This window comes from Strongylocentrotus purpuratus, unplaced genomic scaffold, assembly GCF_000002235.5.
Source record: "Strongylocentrotus purpuratus isolate Spur 01 unplaced genomic scaffold, Spur_5.0 spur5_scaffold_13, whole genome shotgun sequence".
Taxonomy (NCBI): Eukaryota; Metazoa; Echinodermata; class Echinoidea; order Camarodonta; family Strongylocentrotidae; genus Strongylocentrotus; species Strongylocentrotus purpuratus.
The window spans coordinates 522,435-542,639 of record NW_022145598.1 but is presented as its reverse complement, the minus strand read 5'-3'; the positions used below and the strand labels follow the sequence as shown (position 1 = coordinate 542,639).

At 36.0% G+C, this 20,205-nt stretch overlaps 1 protein-coding gene across 1 annotated transcript; it reads right to left on the bottom strand.

The window, feature by feature from the left end:
* Positions 1-2,106: 2,106 nt before the first annotated feature.
* On the bottom strand, positions 2,107-12,614 carry LOC105438339 (adhesion G-protein coupled receptor G6-like). The gene is made up of 7 exons (XM_030983803.1): positions 12,347-12,614; positions 7,758-8,141; positions 7,007-7,147; positions 5,792-5,916; positions 4,700-4,983; positions 3,643-3,709; positions 2,107-2,726 (listed from the first exon to the last, which is right to left on the bottom strand). The coding sequence occupies exons 1-7, from the start codon at positions 12,515-12,517 to the stop codon at positions 2,276-2,278; spliced, it is 1,623 nt and encodes a 540-aa protein (XP_030839663.1). The 5' UTR covers positions 12,518-12,614; the 3' UTR covers positions 2,107-2,275.
* Positions 12,615-20,205: the final 7,591 nt, after the last annotated feature.

Below are 20,205 nucleotides of genomic sequence, written 5' to 3'. Positions count from 1 at the left end.
TACGATCAAGTATATATAAAATTTGTAGCCTTTCTTTATGTGTCAAATTGAAGCGTATGTAATAGTTTGTGATGGTGGTAGATATATATATATATATACGGTTAAATCTTAAATAGAAGTAGTGTTAGTGATTAGTGATTAATCTTAAATAGAAGTAGTGAATGATTAGTGGATGTTACTTGTTAGATTAGATGGATACCAAATCGTGCAATATGTAATCCTATCATAGCTTTTTTTTAATTATCTAAAATGATTACAATACTTAAATTATTTACGTTAATGTAACTCGATTTAACTGAGTAAAAGTGTATTCAGCAAAATAAGTAAATTCAACTTAAGATGCCGTAGGTAATATTTACTTAATAAAAATAAGGCAATTCTTTTCCTCAATTTTATTGAGTTATTTCGACTATTATTTGTTTACAGTGTAGGCGGTTTCCGGCAAAATTGGTATCATCGCGTATTAGTCAAACCATATTCTTTCACATGATTGGTAATAAGAGCTTCCATTTCATTTTTTGAGAGGATGTGCTCCGGCGAAAGTATCCCTGCATTCAATGATTTCCCACCCAAATCGAATTCATAACGCAAAGTATGGATTGCTATTCTCCAATTATTGTAACCTTATAGTTAACTAAACCCATCGACTACTGAATTCCTTCATTCCCATAGGCTTAATACATGAGCCACTCGGTGTCAGTAGCCAATGGATTAATGGAGAAATGATGTCGGATCACCAATACAATGTTTACAAAAAATATGCAAGACTATTTTGATTGGCATAAGAAAAACATTATTTTTGCTACTTTTTTCGATTTTTTCCATTGAATGCATAATTAAGTAAGTATACATTAATACATACATGGAGAAATATCAACTTATTTTAAACAGAACTGGTTCAGTTCTGAATACATAATTAAGTAAGTATACATTAAAACATACATGGAGAATTATAAACTTAGTTTAAACAGAACTGGTTCAGTTCTGAATACATAATAAAATCAGTAGGCTATACATTAAAAACATGCATGGAGAAATATAAATAGACGAGCTCTTGACCAATCGCGCCTTTGTATCTCGTCACAATAATGTGCTATATCATAAAAACTATATAAAAGCATGTACCAAACTACCTCTCCTCCACTTACTAATGAAATGGAAATGATCCTATTACATTAAACTCTCAAGGTATATGGTAACCTGCTACAGATGGAATAATGATAATCAATGGAAACTTAATATATTACAAGTAGGTCTGTAACAGTAGAAAGTAGTGGTGAAGCCATACAAGGGTCCGAATAAACTGCCATAAATTCATCAAAAATCTATTTGTGTGTATTTCTTCAATCAAATTGTTCAATTCAAAATCTATCAGCGGGGTGTTTCACAAAGATCCTAAGCTGAACTTTTATGGAAAGCCGTTAGCCTTTTTGAAAGTATTTTTTAAAAGTTATTTTGAAACGCATAAATTGTTGATTTGAATCATTCATATTTTCTATTATCAAGGAGATTTCTTCTTCTTGATGGGAAATTTATGAAAAGTCTGAAATACTTGATTTTTTTTATTTTGAATATTTAATGTTTTAAGGTTAAAAATGACTCTCTATAAGTCCAACTTAGAGTTAAGTTCGACTTAAGATCTTTTTGAAACACCCCCTGTTCTACATGGTATCTTTACCACTCTGCACAGCAGAGTCTCTCCGGTAGAGCTAGGCTCAATGCCGCTGGAATCCGAATCGGACACGAGCCATGCGTCAGGTCTTGCCGAGCTGGTTTGTCCAAAACATATGGACACGTTTGCCTGGATTTGTCTCATATAAAAAGAAGTTGACAACAAACTAACTCCCACACCAGTGTTGAGTGTAGGGGTTACGGGCCACTTGCTTCATCGTGTAGGTAATTCCATCATGTAAATTCCGAAAACGGTATACGACAAATCGAAACAAGTTTGATACCAGAAGATTAGTATATTCATTAGCCACTCATCCCAAAGCCGCCTGACCACAGTGGAATGAGTAAGGGCTTGCGAGAGCGGCAGAAGTGCAATTGAAACTCGCTATTTTGCTCTTCTCCAACGCAAAAAGAGACGACATTGTGCTCGTCAGGATTACTATGTTTTTTCCGACAAAATTACAGAACAAATACATACTATTTTGTGTATATATTATACTTTTTGAAAGGTTAACCAAGTGACTCCAGCGCATCCCCAATGCTGGAAAGGAACGCACTTTTTTTTAGAAGATATCACTTTTTCATGCAAAAATGCTTATATTTTCTATGCACTCAAGTTAGAATCAGCGGAATATACAACGTTTCCATATGAGGAACTGGCCGCAGAGGGCGTCGTGAAAGATTTAGGTAAGCAGCTTATGCTCTGGGAACGCCATATTTCGCGCACCTGAGGCTGTCTGACGCAATATAGCATGAAGATAAGGAACCCCTGAAGAGAGTTCAGTACGGTGAAGATTCCTTGGACAAGAGCACTGGCTTGTTGTATGATGCTCAGGTAACCAAGAGACCACGTGAGACCCATTAGAATCCAGATGCAAACTGCGTTCTGGAAACGTCGAATCCGCTGGCGCTTCTCTGTCTTGTCAAGGTGTCTTCCTTTAACAGTTTTGTTCAGTCGCATGAGGACCCGAACATAGATAACAACGTTGAAGATCATGACGACACCAATAGGTATCAGGAGACCACAGATCAGAGGCCAGAGTGCAGGGAAGCAACTATCACACAATGTAAGAATCAAATGAAAAAAATCATCTGAAGGACTTCTATCTCATAGTATATGATATATATTATGTTTATAAAGTTCTTTTGATTCTTTGTACATTTGTAAAAAGTTAGCAAAAACAAATTTCCAATATTGGAAAATAAATTGAAATTGATTGAAATTGAAATCGAAGTTTTTTATGATCGTGTTAAGTTATGGTACCAATGACAGGGGCGGATCCAGGAATTTCTTCCCGGGCGGCACACGGGGGGACATATATATATATATATATATATATATTATAAGAGGACACATATATATATATATATATTTGTTTGGTCGCAAAAAAATCGCAATGACTCAGCCAACCAGGGGGGGAGGTGGGGTAAGAGCTTTTTTTTTTTTTTTTGCTCCCGAAAATTTGAAAATCGCGCCGGCCGCAAATTCGCTCAGGGGGGGGGGGGGGGGGGGGGGGGGGGGGATGGGGTAGTGCCACTAATTTGTTGTTGTTTTGGTTTTTTGGCCGGGGGGACACGTGCCCCCTGTGCCCCCTGGATCCGTCCCTGAATGAAACTGGATGTGATATGTCTTACAGAATGTCAAAGAACACGAAATTCAGTCTGTCACAGCAAAGTTGACAATAGGTTATAAAATCATACCATAAAATGATAACAATTAACACAACAGCTACAACTGTATAAATTAAAAACAGATATAATAAAATACCTGTACAGACGGCCATCGATTTTTGATTAATTTTTTTCTTTTTTTCTTCACCGTTCAGTATAAGGTTCGTAACAAATTGCATATGATATATAACACCATTGCTTTCATAATGCGAAGTAATTACCCCTGCACTACCTTCGACGGTAGGGGATTGAAAAACCCGGATGCGTTAAAAAAAAAAAAATCTGCATAACGAAACTCACAAATCTGTCTGTGCGTAGTACTGCCTTGAAGCACCTGCAGTAATCCCGACTATTAACAAAGGGCAACCTACAAAAAGAACAAACAATTTGAGTGTAATTAAGTTCGTATTAGTAATTGTCTTCCACTTCCTGCTTATTTCGTTTCTTTCTTCTTTCTTCTTACTTTTTCTTTCTTCTTTCTTTTTCTTTCTTTCTTTCTTTCTTTCTGTTTTTCTTTCTTTTTTTCTATATACATTTCTTTCCTTTTCGTCTCTCAGCAGGCGACATAAATATATTTTTATATATCATTTGCTAATACTTTCCAGCTTTTATTTTTATGTTTTTAATCTTGTACAATTTCATTGAATTAGTTTATAATGTGTAATAATATTTGATTTGTTTATCCTACTTGATTGTATTTTTTATCTTCCTTAACTGGATATAATTGTAATGGATTTTCAGGGCCCAATGAAAAACCAACTTTTGTTGAATGGGATACCCTGATGAAATATAAATAAAATAAAATAATTAAAATTAAAAAATGAAATGAAATGAAATGAAATGAAATGAAATGAAATGATGTAAAATAAAATGAAATAAAATGAAATAGAATAGAATAAAATGAAACAAAAATTAATATTAGCAAACCCTTTTACTACATAATATGTTATATTATAAGAAAACTCAAACAACATATTTTTCCCCTTGCCAATAATCATGATCAGTGTGAAATATAAAGTTCCTTCATTAATTTTTCGGGGCGAGGAGTGGTTCGGGGTGGAAGTCATTTTACCCCTAATTGCTTTATCGGTGCCCAAACGGTTGGACATTAGTTATCATAAGGAAAGGCCAATTACTTAGTACTCGAAAAACAGCGAATAACGCACAGTGAATGTTCTGCCCTCTCACTCATTGCGTGGCAACTGCTGTTGATACATCTATTTTAAAAATAATGCTGTGGGTACATTTATTTCATATCTTTGCCCACGGAATAAGTAGGTGATAGGGAGAACCCATGTCCCGTGTCCCCCTTCTAGTGGCCCCCTTGTATTTATCCATGGAGCAGATGAAAGCTTACCCCATGCGATCAACGAAGCTTTCTTCATAAACCGTGGCAAATAGGCATTGAGGACCAGTACGAAGAGATTATGCATGTTGTAGCCCTCAACGGCCATCCAGAAAATAGCTGCCAGGGTGAAATATTGGAGGAATGCAGACAGGATTGCGCAAGGGAGAGGGGAGAGTTCAGTCACATCTCGCTCAGTGTCCACTGATATCATGACTAAAAAGGCTACATAGAGTCCAAGTAAAGCACAGGAGAGGGATAGGAGAATCTGGTTGGGTTTCCGGTCTCGAAGCTTCCTGAGAGGCGTGAAGAAAACCAAAAGAAAGTTATGTACTCTGTGAATACTGCATTATCGTAATACCGCATATTGAGCCACTGTTGAAATGTTTTCGTTTCTTTGTTTCTTTGTTTCTTTGTTCGTTTATCCTGACTGCTAAGAAAGCTTTTTTAGACTTGTAAATAAGCAACCAGGGAACCGACGGCTTTATGTTCTCTGCGAATGCCTTGGTAATGAGCATTAGAACCTTACCAAATGGCACTAAAAATATAATTTAAATTTTTTTTTTACCAAAGGGGGGGGGGGGTTCCTTAAAAATACACACATACAAAATACCAAAGGAGGGGTTCAACCCCCCCCCCCCCTGCGTACGCGCCTGGGCTAACGCATCGACTTAGTTTCGAACCCAGGACCTCCCGGTTACGAGACCACTGCACTACCATTGAGCCATCACGCCTCCTAAAAAAAAAACTATTTTTTCCTCATAAGCTCTATAAAAAGGACTTTTAATCCAACGTGTGGAAATCTCGAGATGACTTGGATTAATTATGTTTGCAGGAGAGAAATTCTTAATTTCTTTCATTAAGGGTTTGGGTTTGAGTTAGGATAAGGAGAATATTCTGAAACGGTCTACATTGGTGCCTATCTTTAATCTTATATTCGTAATAATTAATTTAAATATATTTGTAGATATCTATAAATCAAACAAATTAAAGTAAGAATTTAAGCGAGATCAGAATCTTTACTACGTGCTAAACAAGAATGGTATATTTTCATATATAAAGTCAGTGTCGCAAAATAATTTTGCAATTAATAATGATACTCACTTGTTTGTGGCATATGTTAGGATTGTCAGAACAAGGCCCAATATTGAAATAAGGCAACCAACATAGCTAATGATCTCAAGGATGAAATCTGCATCATCAGGTAAATGTTCTCCTCCATAGATATCCTAATACGGATAGAAGAACAAAAATGAACGCTCGAAAATAACGGAGGAAGAAGTTATCTATTCTGGAATGGTTCTCTGAACGAAGAATAATTTGCCCCTATTTTGCGATTTGAATATCAAATCTGACGTTGACCTAATAGACCTAATAATAATGATATAAAAATAGTTGGGTCTTATTTACTCGAGGCAGCCACATCAGTAACAATATTGCACGCTGACTTTAGATCGAAGGAGTGACGTAATATAAAGAGGAAAAGCAATATGCTAACAATATTGAACTCGATCAAAGAAAGAGAATCGCATACATGATGTTATTATCTGGGGAACGAGGCTCGTATGTAATAATCATTAATATAACCATGTTTTTTTTTCAGGTACCCATTTAATACCCCCTGGGCCGACAGGGAAAATGTGAGCATAACAAATCGTCTGAGGATGTAAGCACAGGCAAGGATCGAATCTCGGATACGACCTCTCGTATGTGAGTCAATAATCCAGAACCTGGCCCATTAATTTTCATAATCTCTAATACCGCTATCTTCCCCCACTTACTGCAAGTCGAAGATAACGTGATTCCCAAATTTCTACGCCTTGCAAAAAAATCTTCAGCCGGGCGTATAAATTCGTTGATAAGGTCATCTTCGGTGGCTTGCAGCAAGAGAAGGCAATAGAGATGATTCTGAACTAGTAAATCAAGGACCTTTTCTAATACATCACATTGCTTTTAGACTAATGGAAGACTGGGATAAATGCTCATAAACATGAAACGAATATTGACGAATAATTACCCACTCGTACACTTTCGATAAGGACACAAAACTTCGGGTCAAGAAATTCATATTTTGAAATATGTTTGATTAATCGGTAGACACTAATACCTTAAAACTTCTGCAAAGGTTCGTTACCATGAAATCAAATAATTTGTGCATGGAACGAATTCAATTCATGGCTAAAAATGCAATTACAATATACGACAATCAGGTCTTGACCAAAAGATTTAGCATGCGCACATCAGTTTAATTAATTATAAAATGGTTCAGCTTATCTCAGCTTATCATAGATAATTCAGACGAAGAGTTTTCACACGTACCATAAGAACTCCGAAGTTAGTCAGATGATTACACTCGCATTCTATCATGTCACTGCTATCACTACTCTTCGTGTTACAACCACGTTGAGACCAGGCTTTGTCGTCAAAGTCCCAGGATACACACCGAGCATTGGTCCCATTCTGGAAAACAGAAAACAGAAATTATACGGATTACTTGATTTTTTTTCTTCTTAGATGAAATAAAATATAGTTAATTGTTATTGTTATTTCGTCTTGTTTTGTTGATGAAACTATGAAGTTCTTGGCTGCATTAACAAATTATCATTATTTTTTGCCAACCATCCTATGACATCACATATTCTCTAAATTTGTCTGACGCATCCTTACCCCATCACCCTCCTCTTTCTCTCTTTCTTTCTTTCTTTCTTTCTTCGTTTCTTTGTTTCACTCTTTAGTTTACCGGGCCCTCTCTCCCTCGTCGCCCCCCTTATCCCTCTCTCTCATTTTCTCCCTTTCTCTCCCTCCCCTTCGCTCTCCCTCTATCTATCTCTATCTCTCCCCCAACTCTCTCTCTCTCTCTTTCTCTCTCTAACGTATTTCTTCAATATTTATGTATCCTCGTCAACTTTCTTTTCCCATCAACTCCTCAATCAGTGTCTGTCCACTTTTAGTATTCTCTGCATATCAATTCGTGTCATTTTACGACGTACATTTATCTATTGAGTTACGCGACGCGATTCTGTATTCGCTATAAGTTCACTAAATGAAATTTACTATCTTGACTACTTACTGGATTCACAGGAGTAAACGATATCCTGACTGGTTCGCTCAAATCCTCCGCCTTTTCGTTATTGAAAGACGCCGATATGATCCTTGAATTCAAGGTTCGATTGAATTCTTCCACATCTTGGTTGAACTGCGCAATCCCGGTATCCTGGAACAGAGATGGCACGCGATACGTCGTGATGACGAGACGCCCTCTGCGTCCAGAAAACTTGTCCGCTAAACCCGACGGGATGAAGAGTGTAACCTGTGCCTGGGTGGCTTCTGGCTCTTGCGTTAGATCACCTCCTTCCACCTTGAAGTCTTCGTCAGATATGCTTTCACCGTCATCAGTCACAGCCATGAAGACAGTATAACCCTGGCTGATGCCCTTGGTGGTCACATCAAGTACCTGAAACATAAAGACCGAATGAGGATGTTTTTTTGATATATATTGTGGAATCGCGAACAATAGCCAGTTCAGGTGTGAACAGATAATTATTGACAGCTGGTCACAGAAACAGCCCCTGCAAGGGGAGCCCCAAATAGACCGATACAATTGGTTCGCTCCTGCTTAGATGAAGTTATGTATAACTAATCTAATCTTCCATACCCCGAACTTGCCGAAGTTTGCTGTCAATAGATAATTCCAATTCATAAAGATTTGCTACTCGTGCATCCAAGAGATCTCCTAGATTGATCTCTCGCATCATTACCTCTTTGTTAAATGTATGATTCTAGCTTTTGATGTTACGTAATATAACAATAAGCGAATTGATGACGGAACGTTGTATGAACTAGTAATACTATACAGAGCACGTATGCTAGGCTGAAGCAAGTTAAAGTACGCTAACATAAAAACATGCATATGGGACTGTTCATTTTACTGCGTAACCACGGAAGCGAATATAGGTAGATCGAGGTTCAAAAATCCTTTAAAATGCTCACTGTCAATAAATGTTTTCGGTGGAAGGTGAAGAGTTCAAACATCTTTTAATTCATACTCGAAGACCGTGGAAAGACGTTTAAGGAAATAAGAGCGTAAGTACGTATTCCTCCATGATCCTGCTCAATATGACACTTTTCTTTAGTACCCGTTCGTACTACTAGTAGAGTCAAAGTGTGTAGACCCCGCTGATATTTTTCGGGGACAAAGGTTTTTAAGTGTTTTTGAGTTGTTTGGAGGTCAATGATTAAAATTAGCTTGGGTAGTCCCCTCCTAACCCCGGCAACTCTTGTAGGGGTCAAAAATAAGGTCAAAATGGGGTCAATAGGGGGTCAATTTTTTTAAATGCCCTGATTATGTTAAAAGACATGTCAAATTGTTTGTCTCGTCATACTGAACAAAAAAGTGTATATGATCATATACCCCTGATCTCCCGTTAAGAAGTTATGGCCGGAAAAGTCAAAAGGTCAACAAACTTTCATTTGAGGGCAAAATACACTAAAAGTTTTAGGATCGATCAATTTTCATGTTTTTTTTGTCTATTTATATGTATTTTGATTTAGAAATTTGAATGAGACAATTTCTACTTAAGAAGACCGTATTCAAAAGATATAAGGGGTCAAAATAAGGTCATTAGGGGTCAAATGAGCTCCTTTGGGATCAAAATACACTAACAGACTTAGGAGTTATTTGTGTCAAATTATGTGTAAATTGATGAATAATAGTGAATGAATTTTTTTTTTTTTTAATTTAGAAAACCATATTCAATTGATGTAAGGAGTCATTATAAGGCCAAAATGGGGTCATTTGGGGTCAAAAATGTTTAATTGACCTAAATTGTGCTGTAATGCACTCTCACACTGAATGAGGTCAGGGGTATATGATCATATACACTTTTTTGTTCAGTATGACGAGACAAACAATTTGACATGTCTTTTAACATAATTAGGGCATTTAAAAAAATTGACCCCTATTGACCCCATTTTGACCTTATTTTGACCCCTACAAGAGTTGCCGGGGGTTAGGAGGGGACTACCCAAGCTAATTTTAATCATTGACCTCCAAACAACTCAAAAACACTTAAAAACCTTTGTCCCCGAAAAATATCAGCGGGGTCTACACACTTTGACTCTACTATAGGATCAATTCACACGTATGATTGGCTGTGTGATGTCACTGATGTGTATAATTTATTCTTGTTTGTCAGGTACTGAAAGCGATTACAATTGAGGCTGATAATTGGATAAATTCGTTGAAATTCACAAGACTCCTATCAGATATGGCGTAGAAGAAGGTTCATTGAGCTGGTAATCATTTTGTACTCTGTTATGAATTCATTCTTTAAAATGCTAGAGCGCCATAATGGCAGCCATGCTAAAACCGGGACAATAATTCGTCCCTATTTTCACGAAGTGACGGTAGTGAGAAAAATCGTCACGCAAAGTGAATGCAACTTTGTTTCACTACCGTCACTTCGTGAAAACAGCGACGAATTATTGTTGAGCTCCAGGCATATTGCTCCGCTTGTCTCATTTTCGCTCGCTGGACGTATATAGCAGACAACAATCGGCGGATTAGACGACACTTGGTAGTGAATTTGTATGTGAGATTGCTTTGCTAAATATAAAATACAAGAACATTTACCATATCTTTAAACTATCATTGATTTCTGATAATTAAACAGTTATTAAAATAAACCTACCAAACTACATAATACAATGAACTACTTGACTTAAAGTAGGGGAGTTTGATGTGGTGCACAATTGCACCCCTCTGTAAATAATCGAATAGTCCATGGTGATCATGAATATTCATGTTTTTGCTTACCTCGGCAAAATGTTTGCTTTTACTAAATGGAAAAATTACGGTGGGGGTTGGATGAAATGGACATAATGAACCAAGCAGGAGTGATCTATGATAATTCATGCTTCTTATCCTTCGTGTGCTTGACCTATAATCTTACAATCGCTTGGCAAATTGAGTCCAAGGTTCGATTTGTTTCACATGTGTTATATAGGCAATGGCGAGCTTGCAACCTATTTTGATCACATTACGGAAGGTGAACTTTCAAAAGTCATGGGACATGAGGTTTCCAATGAAAGATCTAGTGATAACATACGTCGGGGTGGATGTGCTTTTCGTTTAAACAAAAAATGAATTTTTAACGATTTTGGGGGGTAAAATTCTATAGGCTAACATGTTAGGCTGCTGACTCTGACGATAGGGGGCGTTGTCAAATGAGACTAAACGGAGCTATGTGAGTGTCAGGGCTCAAATTAATTTTTTGTCCACGGGGGCTCTTCCAAAGAAAAAAGAGCCCCCGTGAGCCTTCTCACGGGGGCTCTTTTAGTGCTGACGGGGGCTCTTATTTTAATACAAATTTTCATTGAATTTGTACCCAATAAACTCCTTGGTATTTTATCATTATCATTTATTTAAGTCGGCATTTTCCCTGTTAGAAATTTACTTGTTACATTGCTGTTATTGACTTTTATCCCGTAATGACATTCTCTCCATTTCTTCCCGTTCTGCACATAATTTCCTCCTCATTATTCGGAGCAACCTTATTTACATTCTTTCTTTACTTTTATTCTTTACCATATCCTTCCAAAACAAAGGGGCGGATCCATCTTTTTGCTAAGGGTGAGGGGGGTTACCCCAATACGATGTGGAGCATCGTCCACGAGCCGCGAGTCGATTTTTGTTGTTGCTATTTTGAACCCCCGTAAGTGATGTTTCCTGGCATCTGCTAACATGCGGAGCATCGTCCACGAGCCGCAAAGCGGCAAGGCGAATTTTTGGTGCTTTTTTGAACCCCCGTTAGTGATGTTTTTCTGGCATCTACTTATACTGTGTAGGTCTGGACACATGATAGCATTTTTTCTATGCACATCACATTTTCACTTGGCAGCCCAAGGGGGGAGGGGGTTTAACCCCTAAACCGCCTAGATCCGCCCCCGCAACATCTTCTTCTCCTTCCCAATATTGATTTAATGGTCGAGTTACATTATTTGCTGGTCTTTTAGAATAACCAGATTTAAGAGGAATCACGCTTTTCACAACGAAAAACTTCTCCATGTTTCAGTCTTTGCGCGATCGTTTCCAGCTCCAGCAGATATTGGGCTTTGAACAGCGTGCACACCGTTACTTCCGACGCAGTATAGCATTGCTGACGGCCGCACTAGCTGCATGCACTGTGAGCTTCCGTTGTATTTATCGGTAATACTCATAGAGGTGGGGGGGGGGGGGAAGCTCCATCTAAGTTCCATTTCATTGGTTTAAGGTTTGAAAATTGATACTCAATATTGTGTTAAAGTTATATCAGAAAAGATAATCTTTATTTTATAATTCCCCGGGGGCGATTTTTAATTTTACAATCGCTCCCGTGAGCAACCTGACGGGGGCGATTATGGAGCTCACGGGGGCGAATCGCTCACCGCCCCCGTGTATTTTGAGCGCTGGTGAGTGTAAAGTTTGACCGACATGAGCGCTATACCAGAACCCACTATCATTATCATTATTACAAATAGCTAATCGCTCAATCGCTCATTTGATTTATATGACAGCGAAAGTAGAACGTAAAATCTTTTATGGGACAGTTTTCAAACTTCCATGGCATGTCTCTTCCTCTAAAACTATTGAAAAGTACAGAGTCTAACTGTCTTCCCTACCTCAGCAGCAACATTGGCTTCTACAAATCGACTACTGTCATTTTCCACTTCTACGACAGCTAGCTGTGCTTCGAGAGCCAAGACTACACGGCTTGGCGAGCTATTCTCTTCCTCCGCCATACCAAGCTGTTCGTCGGGTAAGACTGCGATGTTATCTGCAATTTCTACCATAGATTCAGCCACCTATGGTTCAAGAAAATGAAATATTAATTGAGAACAAGGCAATATTTATGATGGCATCGTGCCAGAATAATGCTGAAGACCTTTGTGTGTAAGTAACTTATGCAAGTATCACCTTAACAACTTTAGTAATTACTGGAAAGCACTCGATTTGATACTGTTAGCATATAAGGAATATAATAAATATTTAGAAGAAATGGAAAAGGTGACCGTAAACATGTTTTTAAGCAGTTTTAGATATTAAATACCGGCTAACCGTACTGTAGTTCAAGAAAAAGCTTATAGTTTTTTCATTTTCATTTCAAAGACTTTATTTTCTGCAATCAAACAAATCAGTTATACAACAAATATGGATAATTATATAAAACATAAGGTATGCAAACAATATACAAAATATAGAAACAAATGTATAATACATGAGTAAGAGTAAACTTATACGTTGGGCCATTGCGTGTATAAAGAAAGAAAGCAGAAGGTCGCCGTTATAAGCAAAAGCTTGAGTAGACGGTCAACCGAGCTAAAATAAAAATGAGATGTGAAATATTGGCAAATTAACAAGAAGAGGGGGCCATGATACTCAAATGATATATATTACAATTAAATGTGAATATAGACAGTTGTATTCAATATAAATAATTATAGAATTAGCATATGAATCTCATATTTATATGGCTACTAATATTATACGTTAATGACAGAGATAAGAGAGAAACTAAACAAAAACAAGGGTGCAAGTGGTGCGTGTGTGTGCAAGTGCAAGTGTCCTCAAGCGCCAAAATGTTGAATCATCAGTATTACTATGTAACGCAGACCAAAATTTAATGTAGTTTCTAAAGTTTTAGAAAAAACGCTTTAATTTTTTTTTTTTTTTTTTTTTTTTTTTTTAAACCTTTATACATTATATTGTGAAATAATGTGTTTTTTTAGTGTAGCTTTAAATGAATAGAGAGATGTACACTGTTTAATAGGTCTAGGGAGTGCATTCCAAATGTCTGGACCGTGATATCTTATGGACTTAAGCGCTAACAAAGTTTTAGGATTGTGTAAATGAAAATCAGTACAATTACGCGTTGGATATGAGTGAACATGGGAATTAGGAATAAATACGTCATGAAAAAGAGGAAGTGAATTTTGTGTGTATTTAAACATACAGATTGCTGTTTGATATAAGTGCAAATCACTCACTTTTAAAATGTTTAATCTATAAAATAACGGATTTGTATGAGCTAAGTAATTAGAACGAGTACAAATCCTAAGTGCTCTTTTTTGCAAGAGAAAAATTATATTAATCTTAGTTATACTACAGTTCCCCCAAACTACATTACAGTATGTAAAATAAGGTAACACTAATGCATTATATAATGTATAAAGTATTTTCTCGGGTACAAGATCCCTCATTTTACCAATTACCCCAACTGCCCTTGAAATTGATGTTGTAATATTATTTACATGATTATTCCAAGTAAGCTTTGAATCCAAAGTTATACCTAAAAATGTTGTCGATTTCCTTTCAACTATAGAAATATCATCAATAACAATGTTTATAACCTGATCAAAGTGTGTTTGGGAAGCACAAAAATTTATAAAACATGTTTTATCTAAATTGAGTGACAATTTATTGCATTTAAACCATGTTGAGATTTTAACTAATTCATTATTGAGAGTATAAATTAGAGTATTCAAGCATTTATGAGAATAAAATATGTTGGTGTCATCTGCGAAAAGCACGTAAGTAAGAAGTGGTGATGACTTTACTATGTCATTAATATAAATAAGAAAAAGAAGGGGGCCTAAAATTGATCCTTGTGGAACACCACATAACACATTTAAGTTAGGGGAATTAACTGACTGAAATGAAACAAATTGCTTTCGATTAACTAAATAATTCTTAAACAAGTTTAAGGCTGTGCCTCGTATACCATAATGAGTAAGTTTTTGCAACAAAATGTTATGATTCATGGTGTCAAAAGCTTTTGACAGGTCCATAAAAACCCCAATTATATGTTCCTTATTATTAAGTGTTTGAGTTATTTTATCACAAGATTGTATCAAAGCATAATCAGTAGAAAAACCTTTTCGGAATCCAAACTGATTGCAAATAAGAGTATTATTTTCTTGTAAAAAAGAATAAAGGCGTTTATAAACAATTTTTTCTAAAATCTTGGAAATGACCGGCAATAGCGAAATAGGGCGATAATTTTTTATTTGAGTTAAATCATCTTTTTTATGAATAGGAATCACTTTGGCTATCTTTAAGGAGTCCGGGAAAATGCCTGTCGATAGTGATAAATTACAAATATGAACTAGGGGAGAGGCCAAACAATAAATAATTTTCTTTAATAAATACACACTTATTCCATCATAACCGCATGATCTACTCATCTTAAACGATCCAACTATCTCTAATATTTCATTTTCATTCACTGGAATAAAAAATAATGAATTTTCATTAGCATCAAATAAATAATCCTTAAAGTTTTCATTTGAGTGTATTGTCGAGGCTAAACGTGGACCTATACTAACAAAATAGTTATTGAAAGCAGTAGCAATTGAATGAGGGTCCGTGATTTCATTACCACTTTCAACTATCATATCAGAGCATACTTTCTTTTTAGTTTTTAAGAGATCATTAATTGTTTGCCATAATACCTTTACATTCCCTTGATTAGATTCTATTTTATTTGAATAATACCGTTTACGTGATACACGAATTAAAGTTGTTAATCTATTTCTATAATGTTTATATCTATCTTTATTCTGAGCAGTTGGTTTACGCAATGATATTTTATACAAACGATTGCGAGTTAAAATTGATTTCATTAACCCCCGAGTAATCCATGGCTGTTTTATACTTATATTATCTTTTTTTTTAATAAATGGCATATTCTTATCTATATAAAAAGAGAGTTTATGCAAAAAGTTTTGATATGATAAATTAGCATCTTCAACCGAGAATATCTCGCGCCATTGTTCTTTGGACAAATCAGAAATTAAAGAATCAATAGTTTGTTCTGTTTCTTTCCTCTTTTTAACGAAAATATTTTTCCTAGTTTTCTCACTAATGACATTATAGCATATAACAAAAATAGGTAGATGATCTGATATATCTGAGTACAGAATACCATTTAAATGTTCTGCATGTATGACATTTGAGAATATATTATCAATTAATGTTTCACTTATTGTTACATTATCAATTCTAGTAGGTTTAGAAATATGGGGATAACAAGAATATAATAACATAGTATTACAAAATTTCAATATATTATTGTTTGTTTTATTAACTAAGTCTAAATTATAATCACCCATTAAATATATATGTTTATTTTCCTGCGATATCTTATTCAAAACGGAATCTATTTGATTTATGAAAGTATCTACATCACTAGTTGGGGGTCTATAAATAGTTCCTATTATCATATTTTTACTTTTACTCACACTAACTTCTATAAATAAACTTTCGGAACCTTCAATTTCTATATCAGTTCGAATTTTGAAAATAAATGTATTATTTATGTATATGGCAACACCTCCTCCTCTACCATTCTTACGGTCTTTACGTATCATTTCATAATTATAAAGATTAAACATTTCGGGTGAATTTTCATGTAACCACGTTTCTGTGATGCCAATGGCCGAAAAGGGAAAATTATTAATAGAGTCCATTAATATTTCAAAAGGAAGAAAATTTTTATTCAAGCTTCGAGCATTTATATGAAGTAAACTAAATTGATTACTAATGTTATTAGTTGGTCTTAAGGTAGATTGATCATGAATGTTATTAAAATCGAAATCAATCTTCTTATTAAATTCATTTATTGTATAATATTCACTATTGTGTTCAATTAAATTTTGGTCATCTATTAAAACATCAGGATTCATTTAATTTGAGTGACATATTAACATGGAGCGCGCAAGAGTGAAGGAGTGAAGGGTGAGCGTGCAGTGACAAGAAAGTGAGAATATCAAAAAAACATAATTCTATAGATCTATCCAAAAATAAAAAATACATAATTACAATATTGAGAAAATTATCAACAAATATCATGACCGCGGTGTCCTCAAGCAAGACTCCCGATTAATTATAACTATTATAAGTAAATCTAAACACACATCAGTGCAAATACAAAAATGACAAGATTGGACATAAACCTTCAAATTTCAATGAACAAAATCATGTTTGAAAATAACCTGATTACGTCTTGGGCAGGTCCAAGCCATTCGGACTGCGACGCACAGGACACCCAGAGACCCCAAACAAGAAACAACACATGAAACCACTCATACGGCCATCCCCCGGCACGAGTCTGCGGCCACCATGGGCCAGTTCACCCGCGGAAAGTTCCAGCTCCGACCAATCTCCCAATCAATTCCAAATGCAACCAATGCGCCGCGCGACGTACGGGACGCTGTGGTCCCGCACGTCACGCAGCACATCAACCACATCTAAAACCAATCAAAAAACTGGCCAGAACCAAAACCCCCCACAAACGAACCAGCCCACAACAGCCACAGACCCACACCAAAAGACAGCCACACAAACAATTCCACACGCTGCCACCTCCCGTTCAAAGTCTCCAAACGTCCCGCACGCCACAACCCAAACAGCTTGGACCTGCCCTCCTACAAAAGATACAAATAATACTTATATGAATGAAGCGATTTCAAAGTGTTATTACATATTCAAGAGAACATAAAATAAGCAGTCATTATTCAGTCATTATTCAAGATCTACACGTTTAAATGGTACACATTTATACTCAATTTAAGCAACGGACAGAAAGAAAAAAGAAAGGCGTGCCCAAGAAAGATGTGTACAATACACAGCTATACAACCTAAATGTGGGTCGCTGGGTATTTCAAAACAAATAAAATAAGGAGTTACTTGCGTGTGCTCATATTCATACAATAACATTGGAAGCGCCACGTTCGGAAAAAAACACATCGCATTGGGCTGACGAACATTGTTTGTGAACAATGCTCGTCACCCCAGAGCACCATGCCATCCAAACGCCGCGTTGCCCCGAACTTACAACCCTAAACTCAAAATTGAATAAAAGAGCATTATTTCATGAACACAAACAAATAAAGAAGGGTTCAATGTAAAGTCCCACTTTCACATTATCTGCGTATTAGCATACAGGAAAGGCTTGCCCATGAAAGAATGGTTACACAGCTACTATACAACCTGGATGTGGGTCGCAGGGGATTTCAAATACAAAATTGAATAGGGGGTCACTAGTCTTGTATGTGTTCATTCATACAATAACATTGAAAGTACGAACTGGACATCGTACAGGTACCGGAATCAGAAAAAGGCCACAATAAACACAATTGTTATCAAAATACATTTGCATAAAGGTACAAGATAAATTTAACAATCAAATCAAATTAGTGTCTTAGTATTATCACTGTTATGCATTCGTACAGAAACGTCATAATATTTGATGACTAAAAAATAAGTGAAAACTGCAAATAACACTGTGCATGTATTCTTGTCATGCTTATTTGAACAAATAACCATTATCCCTGGATCCTTAAAGGGATTATATCAGAAGGGATTCTTTCAAACAGAATGATTATTTTTGTAATTATGCCTTTGCTATAACATTGAAATATGGAATAACAGTGATTATAATAAAGATGTTTCTACAAAATCATGACATAAGTACAGAAAGCCAACCATGTACTTATTTTGCATTTTTTCATTTCTTATTTTTGATTTATATGAAATCAATATAAAATATAATGAAGCAGACATAAGCAATGAATAACACCAATTCAAAACAATACTCTTCATCTTACAGACCGGTAGGGATAGTGTCCGTGTAGTATCTCACAAGTGATGATACTAGAAAACAAGTAGACATAAGCAATGAATAACACCAATTCAAAACGATACTCTTCATCCTACAGACCGGTAGGGATAGTGTCCGTGTAGTATCTCACAAGTGATGATACTAGAAAACAAGTAGATTTAATATTAATGTTCATGGTGTTCATATTCGTGTCCAATTACAAACTTTAGACTTCAGCAATTTTGACTAGGTGGTCATGTATGCATAATTGCCTATATAATTATATAGACTAGTTCTGTTTCTTGAAATTATGAACTTATGAATTTCAGGTAAAATCAGCCTCGACAAAAGAAAATGTTTCGGCCATAATCATGAATTGAATTGTTTGAATGTGGGTCGCAGGGGATTTCAAATACAAAATTGAATAGGGGGTCACTAGTCTTGTATGTGTTCCTACATACAATAACATTGAAAGTACGAACTGGACATCGTACAAGTACCGGAATCAGAATAAGGCTACAATAAACACAATTGTTATCAAAATACATTTGCATAAAGGTACAAGATAAATTTAACAATCAAATCAAATTAGTGTCTTAGTATTATCACTGTTATGCATTCGTACAGAAACGTCATAATATATTTGATGACTAAAAAATAAGTGAAAACTGCAATTAACACTGTGCATGTATTCTTGTCATGCTTATTTGAACAAATAACCATTATCCCTGGATCCTTAAAGGGATTATAGTCATAACAGAGTATATCAGAAGGGATTGTTTCAAACAGAATAATTTTTTTTTTTTCTAATTATGCCCTCTCTATAACATTAAAATATGGAATAACAGTGATTATAATAAAGACGTTTCAATAAAATCATGACATAAGTACAGAAAGCCAACCATGTACTTATTTTGCATTTTTTAATTTCTTATTTTTGATTTATATGAAATTAATATTAATTATAATGAAGCAGACGTAAACAATGAATAACACTAATTCAAAACGATACTCTTCATCCTACAGACTGGTAGGGATAGTGTCCGTGTAGTATCTCACGAGTGATGATACTAGAAAACAAGTAGACATAAGCAATGAATAACACCAATTCAAAACAATACTCTTCATCCTACAGACCGGTAGGGATAGTGACCGTGTAGTATCTCACGAGTGATGATACTAGAAAACAAGTAGATTTAATATTAATGTTCATGGTGTTCATATTCGTGTCCAATTACAAACTTTAGACTTCAGCAATTTTGACTAGGTGGTCATGTATGCATAATTGCCTATATAATTATATAGACTAGTTCTGTTTCTTGAAATTATGAACTTATAAATTTCAGGTAAAATCAGCCTCGACAAAAGAAAATGTTACGGCCATAATCATGAATTGAATTGTTTGAAATTGTCTTCTTTATCAAGAGTTATTCTATCAGGTTAACCCGTTGTAATCACTGACCTGACCAGAAGATCCATTGGTTCTGTGCACCTCCATTTCTGACTGCCTTCCTGGTTTGTAACAGAACTTTAGATCCGACAACTTTGATCCTCGTTGATAGGTTTTTGTTTTTCCTCAGGTCGTATGCCACTGATGCCAATCTCCCCCTCTCTCGCTTCATCTTGGGAGGAAGATCGGTACGGATGCTGATGTAGCTAAACTGCGAAGAAGGGTCGTTTGCATCACTGCCTGGGGGTCCTGGTTGTCGGCGAGGTCGATGCACGTATGAATGAAGTAGCCGATCTCGGTCCATCATGCGGGCGAATCTGATGATGATGGCAGGTGGTTGAGACCGCTGGGGCTGGAACTGAGAACCTTCACCATGTTCACGCCGGGGCTGAGGAAGACAGTGCGCGTTGACCACGGGAATGCTTGAAGCT

Excerpts from the sequence above, each read along its gene's own strand:
- LOC105438339 (XM_030983803.1), bottom strand. The coding sequence starts at position 12,517 with ATGGTAGAAATTGCAGATAACATCGCAGTCTTACCCGACGAACAGCTT. Across the intron at positions 8,142-12,346 it reads AAGCCAATGTTGCTGCTGAG|GTACTTGATGTGACCACCAA; the intron begins GTAGGGAAGACA and ends TTTATGTTTCAG. Across the intron at positions 5,917-7,006 it reads CTAACTTCGGAGTTCTTATG|GATATCTATGGAGGAGAACA; the intron begins GTACGTGTGAAA and ends TATCCGTATTAG.